At 41.7% G+C, this 12,232-nt stretch overlaps 1 protein-coding gene across 6 annotated transcripts in view; it reads left to right on the plus strand.

The window, feature by feature from the left end:
* Positions 1-12,232, plus strand: part of PLPPR1 (phospholipid phosphatase related 1) — a 125,528-nt gene that overhangs the window by 86,559 nt on the left and 26,737 nt on the right. For all 6 annotated transcript variants that reach the window (XM_071580412.1, XM_071580411.1, XM_071580413.1 and 3 more), the window contains exon 3: positions 7,402-7,590. In XM_071580412.1, coding sequence (XP_071436513.1) covers positions 7,402-7,590 — 189 coding nt within the window. The remainder of the gene's footprint in view (positions 1-7,401; positions 7,591-12,232) is intronic.

A 12,232-nucleotide genomic window follows, 5' to 3' on the forward strand; every position in this document is an offset into this window, starting at 1 on the left:
GGTAAAAGCGGGTCTTGAAATTTAACAATAAATGTGATTCCTTCCAATTTGCTGTGCTTCTAATATCTTTCTGCTGCAGCTACAACACTATGGAAAACTCCAAGGAAACATGGACTGTCTTCCATCACAGAGAAAGACCTTCACCCATACCTGTGCAAAACAATCTGGGGTGCTGGGATGCACAGTAAATATTTCTGATATTAGAGAGCAAAGACAAACCTTAACAGTTCCTTCCATCAGTAGCTTAGGGTTTTCTGTTGGACACACATACACTGCGACTGTTGGATGCTCTAGTGTGTCTATTCCAAGAGCTGTGCTCTCATCACCTCAAAAGAACACACCATAAATTGTCAGGTTTTGCATAAAAATGAGTTACTAGCATTTATTCAGAGAGGGAGGTAGAAATATGATTAAATGTGTGGAACTGTGAGCCAGCTCTTGACACCATGTGTGCCAAGAGTTGAAATCACTGGTGCAGGTTTATGGTGCTCTGCTCATGAAATTGTGGCTGTTGTAGTTAATTACCTAAAACCCACTAAAGTTTGCTAGAAGCAAAGTGAGCAAGGCTATTAATAGGTGTCTCTCTGACTATCTGCGTGCCAGTACTGATTTGGCTTCTTCCAGGAGGAATAAAAATGTTGTATTTTATCTTTTCATTTGCAAGAACACACTTGATAATTGAACATAATTGATAATTTTTCAATTTTCAGTCGTAGACATTAAGGACATTGTAAGATGTATTATGAGTAGTGTGTGGGAAGGCTGATAAGCTGAAATAATTTACCTATTTCTGTGTAAAAAGCAACAGTACTTGAGGGGTTTCAAATTCATTCATATGGACTCACAATATGATTTATATGAATGACAAAACACACTGCAAAAGGAGTGTTGCAGTGGCCGTATGCCTGTCTTACAGGACACATGGAGGTTGTATGTCTAGAGGATACACAAGAAATTTTTACAGCCTCTTCCTTTTCTCTCTCAGTTCTTTCTCCTTTATTATGAACTGGGAAGTCTTCAGTATAGGCTGATCAAAAAATTCTGTGTCCCACCATGTCTTCCCTCTTTTAATAATCTCTGTCTTGTACAGTTTTATGCCGCTTTCTTAAATGGAATTGCCCTCTTGCTTTCTTACTTGCAAAAGAGGGGCTTCTTTTCTATGAGTAACAGCATTAAAACCCACATATATATACATATACATACAACATGCATGCATACGTGTGTGTGTTTGTGTGTGTGTATATATATATGTATGTTTGTATGTCTGTATATAAAAGACCTCCCGATTGTTAAGGAAACTGGGAAGTGCTTTGCAGTGAATTACAGGAGTGCATACAGTCTGGGACTTCAGTCCTACTATCTGGTACTGTCATAATTTTTATTTTGGATGTCAGTGGTCTCTGAGTTATTCTGGCAGAGGATTTAAGGTCAACAAGAGGATTTCTGGATGCATACCATACTCCAGGGTTAGTGGGACTAAATTGTACTGCTTACTGAAAAGATTTGCGTTCTTTAGTCTCAGTACCAAAGTATTACCTTTTGTCCAAAGAAGATTGAAAGACTTGCTCCCTATTTCTTGGACATTGAGGAAAGTGATTTTTTGACTGCAGAGAACTTCTGCAACTGAAAGAGGAGCAAATGGGCAGTGATAGAAAGGTCTGCAAGGACAGAAACATTGTGGGCTTGTATAGCAGGGCAGAATTTGATGGTGTGTGGAGGGACAGATGCTAAGTGCTACATAATTAATCCATTTAAATAGCTGACTTTGAGGAAAAAAACACACCCCAGTTGTTTAAGTCCAGCTTATCAAGATTGGTTTAAATTCTTGCAGGAATTTTTAAATGGGGCGGAATCAGATACACAATGTGTTTTCTTAATACTGTCATGAATGAGCTTCTGCAGAATTGGGACCTAAACATGTATATCATTAAGCTTTTTCATGTGCAGATTATTGACTAATGCAAAACAACTCTGGTCCAGAAGAAAGGTAAATCTTGAGTCTGCCACTGGCTCTCCTGTGACCTAAGGGCACTCATTTTATCTCCTTGGCTTTTGTCCTCTCTCTGTGAAATGAAGATAAGACTATTTTCTTATCTTACAATGGAGTAGTGGTGATAAATTTTAAGGATTATGACATGGGTAACTACTGTGGTAATGGAGGCCATTAAGCACCTTAGACACTTCTATTCATTGGCTGCTTTTCTAAATAGAATTACTGAGCATTTTTAATTTTTCCCAAGTAAACTCAAGGAAACGAGTTTGTAAGGATTAATAAATAAACTGTGCAAAATGTCGGCATTTTGTGTTGTGTTTTCTGAATTATTAACTGTATCTTTCTCTTAAGTCAACCTATCTGCTCTTCTTCACTGCTTTTTTCAATGACTGTAAACCTGAAAATAGGAAGAAAAGGCAAAGTTGTCATCTGCTACTAATGGACTATGGCTGCAAAATTCAGGGATTTGTGCATTTGTCATTTTAGGATCTGCTTTTAGAAATCAAAAACATGAGGAAACTGAAATTGGTACGGCATCTGTGACCACTAAGTTGAAACAAGTTTTTGGGGAATTTTTATTGTGGCTGTCAAGGGAAATTAAACACACATTTGTTCTTGCATATAACAAAAAAAAAGACAAATGCATTGAGCAGAGTCCTACTGTCACAATTCTACAAAGAGTCTGCAAAGATGCAGCAGGAACCAGCTCCTTTACATACATTTGCACTAACCCCCATCCCAAGAGCAGCTGCCTGGGTTACCTCCTCCAGGCCAGGGATCCATCCCCAGCCCATCTCTATTGCACAGAGGTGGCCACTGAACTTTGGCCCCAGTGCTTAAATCCCACAATGTCTACCAAGCAACACTCCAGCTGTTCCTTATCTCAGCACTAACAGAAGGTTTCCTTCCTTGGATGGAGTCCTTCTGTCTCTGACATCCTGCTTCCAGACAGTTTGAACCCTTCAGTTTGGACCTTCTTGCCTGCTATGCCTGTTCATACCTCAGTCACAAATCATCCCTGCAGAGCGGTTGCAATTAGAATTTTCCCTGCACAGACAGCCAGTTATCTCACTCTTTTCACAGTATGAAATCGTCACTCAGTGCAACAGAAAGAAGAAAGGAAAAAGGAAAGGAAAAATAAATTCTCCAGGTTTCTGGTTGCCTTTTGCTGGGAAGCTGCTTGCAGCAGAGCTGTGAGACGAGGCACAGCAACATGCCACACAGATGTGGGCAGGTCTTCACTCACTGTATGAGCAGCAAAAATTTTGCTCATGTTAGTGGTAACAGCCGTACCTCACATCATTCATTGCCATCATGGGACTGTGATAGGTAGGGTCTGTTGAGCTGGTGGTCTAATTTCTGATATCTGCTGTTGCTGTTTCTGTGAGATGGTGGAGACATCACCCACAGGATATATGTTCACAATTCAAATCTCTTTTTGCAAATATTTTACTCTTTTTTTCTTTCTCAAAAGAACAAAACACAGAAACTGAACTGTGAACAGGATGGAGTTTATTATTGACATACCGTAAGGCCTGGTTGGATAAGGCTTTGAACAACCTGGTCTAGTGGAAGGTGTCTCTGCCCATGGCAATGGGTTGGAATCAGCTGAGCTTTAAGGTCATTTCAACCCAAACCATTCTGTGATCTGTGATATTCTAAGTCAATGTTGATGTAAGTTGGTCTACACCTATATTTTAGAATCACAGAACCATGGAATATGCCGAGTTGGAATGGATAAACAATGATTATCGAGTCCAGCTCCTGGTCCTGCATGGACCATCCCCAAGAGTCACACCACACGCATGAGAGTATTGTCTGAACACTCCTTGAACTTTGTCAGGCTGTTCTCACTTCCCTGGGCAGGCTGTTCCAGTGCTCATCTACCCTCTGGATGAAGAACCTCTTCCTAATATCCAATCTAAATCTCCCCTGCCACAACTTCAGGCCATTCCCTCAGGTCCTGTTCACTGGTCACCACAGAGAAGACATCAGTGCCTGCCTCTCCTCCTTCCCTCTCAAGGAAGTTGTAACTGCAGTGAGGTCTCCCTTCTGTCTTCTCCAGGCTGAACACACCAAGTGCCTTCAGCCCCTCCTCACACGCCTGCCCTCCAGGCCCTTCACCATCTTTGTTGCTCTCCTTCGGACACTCTCTAATGGTTCAATATCTTTCTTACATTGAAGTGCCCAAAACTGCCACAATATCCAAGGTGAGGCCACCCCAGTGCAGAGCAGAGGAGGGCAATCTCCTCTCTTGACCGTCTGGCGTTGCTGTCCGTGATGCCCTCCTGGCTGCTGGGGGCACTGCTGACTCATATTCAACTTGCCATCCACCAGGACCTCCAGGTCCCTTTACCAGCACTGCTTTCCAGCATCTCATTCCCCAGTCTGTCTGTACATCCAGGGTTGCCCCAACCCAAGTGCAGAGTCTGGGACTTTCCCTTGTTAAAATTCATCTCGGTGATTGCCCAGACCTCTGAATTGGTGAGATCTGTCTGCAGGGCCTCCCTGCCTCTGAGGGAATCGGCTACTCCCAGTTTTGTGCCATCTGCAAACTTGCTCAGTATCCTTTCCAGTCTGGTGTCCAAGTTATTTATGAAGATGTTGAAGAGCACAGGGCACAAGATGGAGCTCTGTGGAACCCCACTAGTGACAGGTCTGTCATCCATTCACTGTCACCTTCTGTGCTCGACCCCTGAGCCAATTGCTTTGCCACTACATCATGTGTTTATCCGGATGTGGGCTGTCCAGAAGGATCCCATAAGAGACAGTATTGAAAGCTTCACTGGAATGCAGAAAAATTACATCAGCTGGCTTCCCCTGATCAGCTAGGATATGAGGGTGAGGTTTTTATTCAGCACTGAGACAGCATTTGACACTGGGAAGGTCAAAGTTAGTTGTGCCACTACTATCTAGAGATCACATTTGGGATAAGTGACATTTTCATCTCCTATCAAAACCCAGTATTTTTTTTCATATGACACCCAAAGAAGGTTATAAGTTCAGTAACCTGTTTTCTGCCTTTCCCTGTAAAATGGGGAAAAACTATTGTAGCACTTACTGTTCTTTCCCCTCTGTTTTCTGACTGGTGCTGGTAACCTGAAGTATGTCTGGGACAGTGTTTGGGATAGGAAGGGTGGGTCAGATTGCTTCTGACAGCCCAGGGCATCTGAGGTGCTAGAACTGAGTTTAAATACCTCTGTATCCAGACATCTTCTAATTTCCAGTGTGTTAATTCTGGGCATGTCAAGTGGAGTAGTGATAGTGTCATTGTCTTCCTCTAATGTTAATTAATAAAACTGAGTTGCCCAAGGCTGATCAGGAAATCTGTCACGGCTCAGAAGTTGAATTCAGGTCTAAATTAAGTTCTAATTCTTTAGTTATAAGGTTGTGTTTGGTTATAGGAAATCTCTTGGACTCATCCAGGGTGCTGTAAGGGTCTCTGGAGAATGAACAAATATCAACATCTTGCTTTATTCTTGTTAAAAAAAAATCCTTTGGGGCAGGTGTAGGGTCTTGAAATAATATGGCTACAAAATGAGATTATTAATTTTAAAGGTAAAAAATGGGGGAGAGTGAGGAATCTCTGAACTGGGGTTTCACTGTGGCCTTTTTATGTCTGTCTTACAAGTGGCTCAGGGAGACTGTAAAGACTCCATCCTTCAAAAGCCATCCTGGGCAGCCAACTCAAGGAGTCTGTGCTTGAGCAGAGCAGGGTGGAATAATTGACCTCCAGAGTCCCTCCCAACCTCAACCATTCTGTGATTCTGTGATCTTTTACGTTGTTCAGTGACATCTCTCATTTTGTTGGGTTTTTTTTTCTAATTTAAGTCCAACTCTCATTCAAGTGCTCAATGGCTTTAATGGCTGGCTGTATGTCAGAGCATTTGTGCAAGATGTAGCTTCAAGTGTATCTTTTCAAAGGTCTTGCAATTATCTCACAGCAATACAGTTCTGATGCAGAAATCCTGGCTGCAAAATAATAAAATGAGGCCACTTTGACATTTGTTATTTTATTTTCTTCCTTATTTTTTATGGTGTTGCAAGAAAACTTGTGTATGTAATAACTCCCGTAATAGTGTCAGAAGGCACTGGTGTTCAGAAAGAGGATTCTGAATAAGATCATGTGTTTATCATAATTTAGAATCATGGATTCATAGAATGATTTGGATTGGAGGGAACCTGTAGAGGTCATCTAATGCTGCATCCCGCCTGCAGTGAGCAGGAACACCTTCCAAGAGACCAGGATGCTCAAAGCCCTGTCCAGCCTGGCCTTGAACACTTACAGGACTGAAGTTTCCATCACCCCTCTGGGCAACCTGTGCCAGTGTTTTACCACCCTCATTGTAAAATACATCATCTTTACATCTAAACTGAATCGACTCTCTTTTAGTTTAGAACCATTACCCCTAAAAAAACAGTCAGAAATCAATACTGCTCTTTTTTTTATAGTTGAGAACTGCGATGTGAGATTTTTATTTGCATTCTGGCAGAGAGAGAACAAGAATCAGTATCTTAGTAAAGCTTATTTTCATGAGGTGAGGTTAGTAACAACTTTGGTGAGGTTGTTCTGAGATATGTTGTTGAAGCAGTGCTGGGAGCTGACAGTAGGTCATACACAGTAATTGTGCATATATACAAAAAAAGTGCATGGATGAGGTTCAACCAACCCATTTAGCTAGCCATAAACTATGAAAAGTAATACCAGAAAGGCTCGTGCATATATATCTGAAAATGAAGCTCCAGATTCGAGTCAGGTTTTTTCAAAAGCTGTTGTGCTGGAGTGGGGAAGGCAGGCAGTGCACAGGAGCCCCCACAGGTTTCTTAGAGTGTCAAGACTTCTGAGTAGACTTCTAAAGCTTTATTTGTAGGAAGCAGCTCCAAGGAAAGGTGAGTGACAGGAGGCAAGTTTTCATCTGGGACTCAGAAGGCTCTCCTGGATTAGCACAAGATGCACGTTCCCCAGCACAGGGCTTGCAGCTGCAGCAGGGAAGCATTTTGGCTTTAGCTTCCTTTATCCTCTGTAATAATGCTTTCCCACTGTGCACAGGTTTCAGCTGTCACTGCTGCTGGTTCCTGCCCCTCATCCTGACGCTGTCATCGACCGTCGCTGCTGTTGACACTCACATGCCCTTTGATGAAGTGGCTGTCACAGCTCCCATCCCTCTGCACGGACCTACTCCTATCTGAGACGTTCATTAGTGTCGTTCTCCAAAAGGTTTATGTAACAGATGTTGCAAAGCAAAGGCACAGAAACACACACACACACACTCACACACGATTATGGCAGGGGCTGTCAGTGTGACGATGAAGGGAGGATGGTCCACAGGACTGAAGTAGCTTGGAGGCACAGCTGCATCTGTTCAAAAAGCAACTAACGCCTCTCTGTGATTATGCTTTATTTTCAGCTTGTGATCATGGCTGGGACTGTTCTGCTTGCCTACTACTTCGAGTACACTGATACCTTTCAGGTGCATATCCAAGGTTTCTTCTGTCAGGATGGCAATTTGATGAAACCGTACCCTGGGACAGAGGATGAGAGCTTCATTTCACCTCTTGTGCTGTACTGTGTGCTGGCTTCAACTCCAACAGCTATTGTGAGTATAAGGAATTATTTGAATTCTCCATGAACCCCTTCATAAATAATAGCAATAGTTCTGTGATGTCTTTGTCCCTTCTCTTCTCTATTCAGCTGTAATTGATTCACACTTAGCCAGATCTCTGTTTTGCCTCAGCCTAATATGATCTTCATCAGTTATCTCCAGAAGTAATTATTCTGAGGTAATCACAATGCAGGATTGAAGGGTAGAGGTTGTTAAGCCTTTTACAATAGCTTGCTCACTTCAGTGATTAGTTGTGAATTGCCAGGGCTCCAGAGACACTCTAATGCAAAGGTTATGTATTACTGGAAATAAGAAAACAGGACAAAGCTGAAGTAAAACCCAAGTCAGATGTGCAGTATATCCAGGATTATTTCCTGCTATATTAAAAGGACTGTTGAAGGACTGTAAAAGGCTTGGATGAGCAGAAATATGTTAAATAGAAGCAAAAACATGAATGCTATTTCCTTTTTATTTATAACCTCTTTATTTTTGGTTGTCATATCCAGTTAACCTTTTTTTTACCTGATTTTCTTTACTATACAATCAGTAAACTGCAATGTAGCTGTTCTGTGCAGATGAAAATACTCAATTAGCTGAGAACATACAATCCCAAACATACAATCCTTAACTTTGGCCTTTTCCCATTTTCTGTGCAGAAGGTTGCAAATTTCACCAATAGCAACCTATGCTGCATTTGTATCAGGTCATGCTTTATGGACTTTGTTTTATTTCTTTCTCTTTAGTATTTCTTACTCATATTAACTTTGCTTTTCATCCTTTCTAAAAGCTGATTGAAGCTGTATAGGACATGTCTACTTGTGAATGGTGAATAGTGAATGGCTCACCAAAGTCTATTTCAAGTTTTCTTCTGCAGTAATTTTAGTGTATGAAACCATGTTCATGTCACAGAATGTGGTAAGAAGTGTGAAAGAGATCTGCAGAAGAGGCCATAGCTTTTGGTATAAGACACTTTCTGAAAACAAGTAGGGGTTTTGAAATGGATTGCATCACAAGTTTATGAAAATCCTCACTTTTTACTTTGATTTTACTTTGTGTTGCAGTGATAAATGATTTGTAAATGAAAAAATAAACATCACATTTCCCCAACTCCTTCAGAAACATAGTGCCATTGTTCAGGGTTGTAGCTTTTTACAGGTGTTTTTTGTGAAGGTAGATAGAGCGTCATGACTGTGTCTTGATTCTGTAACAATATTAGGTTGTCCCTTGATTAACTGATTAACTGGCACTGGGTAATGAGTGCTGTTCTTTATTTCCTTGCTCTGGTCACCTTTGATGGTAACCTTTCAGGTTGTGCTCCACTGAATCAGCGTTTTTCCTAATTACTCTTCTTTATGAAAAGCTGAGTTGGAGTCTTGACTTGGCAGTGCTGGGTTAACACTTGATCACCTTAAAGATCTTTTTCAACCTAGACACATCTATCATTCCATCATGAGTGCTGGTTTTGAAGTTTCCATAGCCCATGTTCAACTAAAGGAATGTTGTGAATATCAAATGAAGCTTTTAGGTGCTTAGTGTTTAGCTCAGTGCTCTGTGGAGCTGGTCTGTGTGAACTATTTCATACAATGAAACTGTGCAGAAATGCTATCCTGGGTCTGTAAGTACAGTCATAACCTGAATGATTGGATCCAGTGCTGGGTATAGACTGGTAAACTCTGCTTCTTTGGCTCTGCTGTTGCCCTGGATACACTGCTTCAGCTACAGAGGACATGGTCAGGGTCAGCACAGGGCTCTTGGCACTGTGCTTCATGGTGATCTCTACATACAACCCTCAGGACAGCTCATGAAGCTTTCCTGGGAAAACATTTTTATTTCCCTTTTTAATGTAGTATGTATTAATACATTATTTAGTCCATTTTTTGCATTATTTGTATCATTGTATTGTATTATTAATATGTAGTTTAATTATTCAATATCTTATTACTCTCAGGCTAATCGTCAACCAAAGCATGTGCCAGAGGGATATTTTTCTGTCCTCCTCACTGGTGCTCATCACAATGTTTTTACAGGAGTAATTTCACTTTATTTCTCATTCCCATCTTTTTTTGAGAGACATTCATCTGCTTGCAGGGTCATTTCAGATTGTAGCTGTCTCTGCAGACTGAGTTTTGGCAATGTTCATTAATTGTAAGTGAGATAGAAAGTGAGCTCAGATTCTTCCTAAACTCTCTACTTCCTTTGCCCTGCTGGTTAGTCCACTGAGACTGCATGTATCCTCGGCAGTCATCCTGTACCCAAATGGGTGCTGCCTGTTATTCAGGCTGCCCACAGTCTGGGAGGAGATGTTTGATCCAGTTGAGTCTCATAGGGATTTCAGTGAAAGGAGCAAATGCAGCCTTTTCTATTTATACTGTGAGAATAGTACTCTCTGAAAAAAAAAAAAAAAAAAAACAAAACAAAAAAAAACAACACCAAACCCAACATCAACAAAAAAAAAAACCTCTAAAAGAACTCCACACAAACAAAAGAACCCACAAAACTGTGCTGTGTGGGAGGGGAGCATTGTGTGCATTCACTGTGGATTAAGTTGTAGCTTCACTCCCTATGCTTTGCCGTCAGGAAGAATCTCTTGACATCCTGCAGCTCCACCATGAGGACATGACTTAAGTCAAAGGTAATGCCAGTCCCTCCTTACAATTACTTGTTTCTCCTCTGAACATTTTTGGCTCATTTGCTGACCTTTCCCCAGTTGGTTTGTCTGAGAGGAGCTGCAGTAGCAAACCTGATCTCTCCGTGTTGCCTTCATGTTACCACTATTACTGACACCTTGTGACAGGAGAGGAGTGATTTACTGTTGAAAGGGGTGAAACTCAGCAATGATGAGGTACTAGCTCATGGTACCAGCTAAAACTGGAGCTATGGAAGATACCCTGGGAGTCTCCAAGCTCCCTCATCTGAGGCACAAGCAGTATGTAAGGGCAGCCCTGTGTGCCCAGCTCAAGGGAGGACTCAAGCCGTGATTTCAGCATAGCTGTGTGGTGTTATAATGCCTGCAAGCCAAAAGGGAACATCTTTGTGAACTTAATGGAATATCTCGGTGTCTGTCATTTAGCTGTGACAGTGTGCATGAGGAAAACAAACACATATGTTTTGTTTCTGACTTTTCAGAAAAGCTGCTGTGGGTTGGTACCACTGTCTGTGCATTTTCTTCCCTTTTAGTGGCAAAATAAATGAGACTGGCCTGGTTTTATGCAGTTTTGTTCACTGTTTTTGAAAGAGTGCCCTAAAAATATTCTGGGATGGTTCCACCACATTCATTAGTGTCCCTTGAGACCAGTTTTCCCTATTACAAGGTTACTGTAAAGAAGCCAATTCCCCACTTAGTACTAAACAATCCTTGCAGAGTTCAGCACTGTGCCTACTCTGCTCCATCCACTGTGATTTGTCTGCCCCCCCCGCCCCGAGAAAAGCAGAGAGGCTTGGGAAGAGAGCCAGCTCACTGGCAGAAAGCTTCAAGGGCAGTGTTCTTTGTTACTTCAAAAGGGAATAGTAAGTGCCTCTACTGTTTCCATGCAATCTTCAGTTTCTTTCCTTCCATTTCCAGGTTGGAAGTGGCAACTTACATGTAATAATTGTCTGTTGCTGTTAATTTGTGCAAAGGAGTACTTGTTTTCAGACAATGCTGGAATCAGTCAAACTGAATCTGATTATTAATTAGAAGCTGTATTACATTGTTGATCTGAAGCAGGAGGAAATTGGTCGAACTTGCCTCTCTACAATCTGCACTTACTTCTAAATCTTTGTAAAGATCATTCTTCTAGATAGTTTTCCTATTCTGTCTCGGTTCTTTGGCTTTGGCTTACCATGGCAGTGTGACTACAGTGATTTATTTCTGTAAGGAAAGGTAGGGAATTTCTACCCATCTTGGCTGATTCCCCTGTGGCTGCTCAGTAGCAGATGCCAGGGAAACCAAGAGCATCTGACACAGATCAAGAGCTCTGTTACAGCAGCTTCTTCCCAGATTTGTCAGGCCAAAATCTTAGGTTGGCTGGTGATGGTGCTGCCAGAAGGCACAGCCTGCTGTGCTACATGCAACCTGCTGCCTGCCACGCTTCACCCCTGTGCTGGCACAGCAGGCTGTGTCCTCTGCCAGTGGTGACTTGACTCCCTCTTTTTGAGATATGCCAGGGCTGAGGTCGTGAGGTGCTGAGTGACAAGCTGGGCTACAAAGGAGTAAGGCAAAGGTGTGCCCAATACCCTGTGTAAATGTTTATATCCTGGTACTTGCACACCATTCTGGAGAAATAATAAGTGCACCGTGCTGGTGTATTTATTACTTTGGTGTTACACTCTCAGGAACTGAAATGCCAGTGTTTCTGGGAGCTTGTGGTGGTCCCAGCCACACACAAGTTTGTGAGAAACAGTGCAGAGCTGTGAGAAATGTTACAATTTCAGTATAATTCTTCTAGACAGTTTTACCACAGTAAATTAGTTTTTTGAGCAGAACAAAAAGACAGTTTTGGGCTTTTAGCAGGCTAGAATATAAATTATGAATTTCAACCCTTTTGACTTGAAATTAAAAAACAATTTTCTTGTTCTGGAAAAGGACTTGTAAGCATTCTTTGCTATTGCTTTCATTCAACAACAACCACCCACTCAAAACCAGAATGAGATAAGT

This window comes from Pithys albifrons, chromosome Z (genome assembly GCF_047495875.1).
Source record: "Pithys albifrons albifrons isolate INPA30051 chromosome Z, PitAlb_v1, whole genome shotgun sequence".
NCBI lineage: Eukaryota > Metazoa > Chordata > Aves > Passeriformes > Thamnophilidae > Pithys > Pithys albifrons.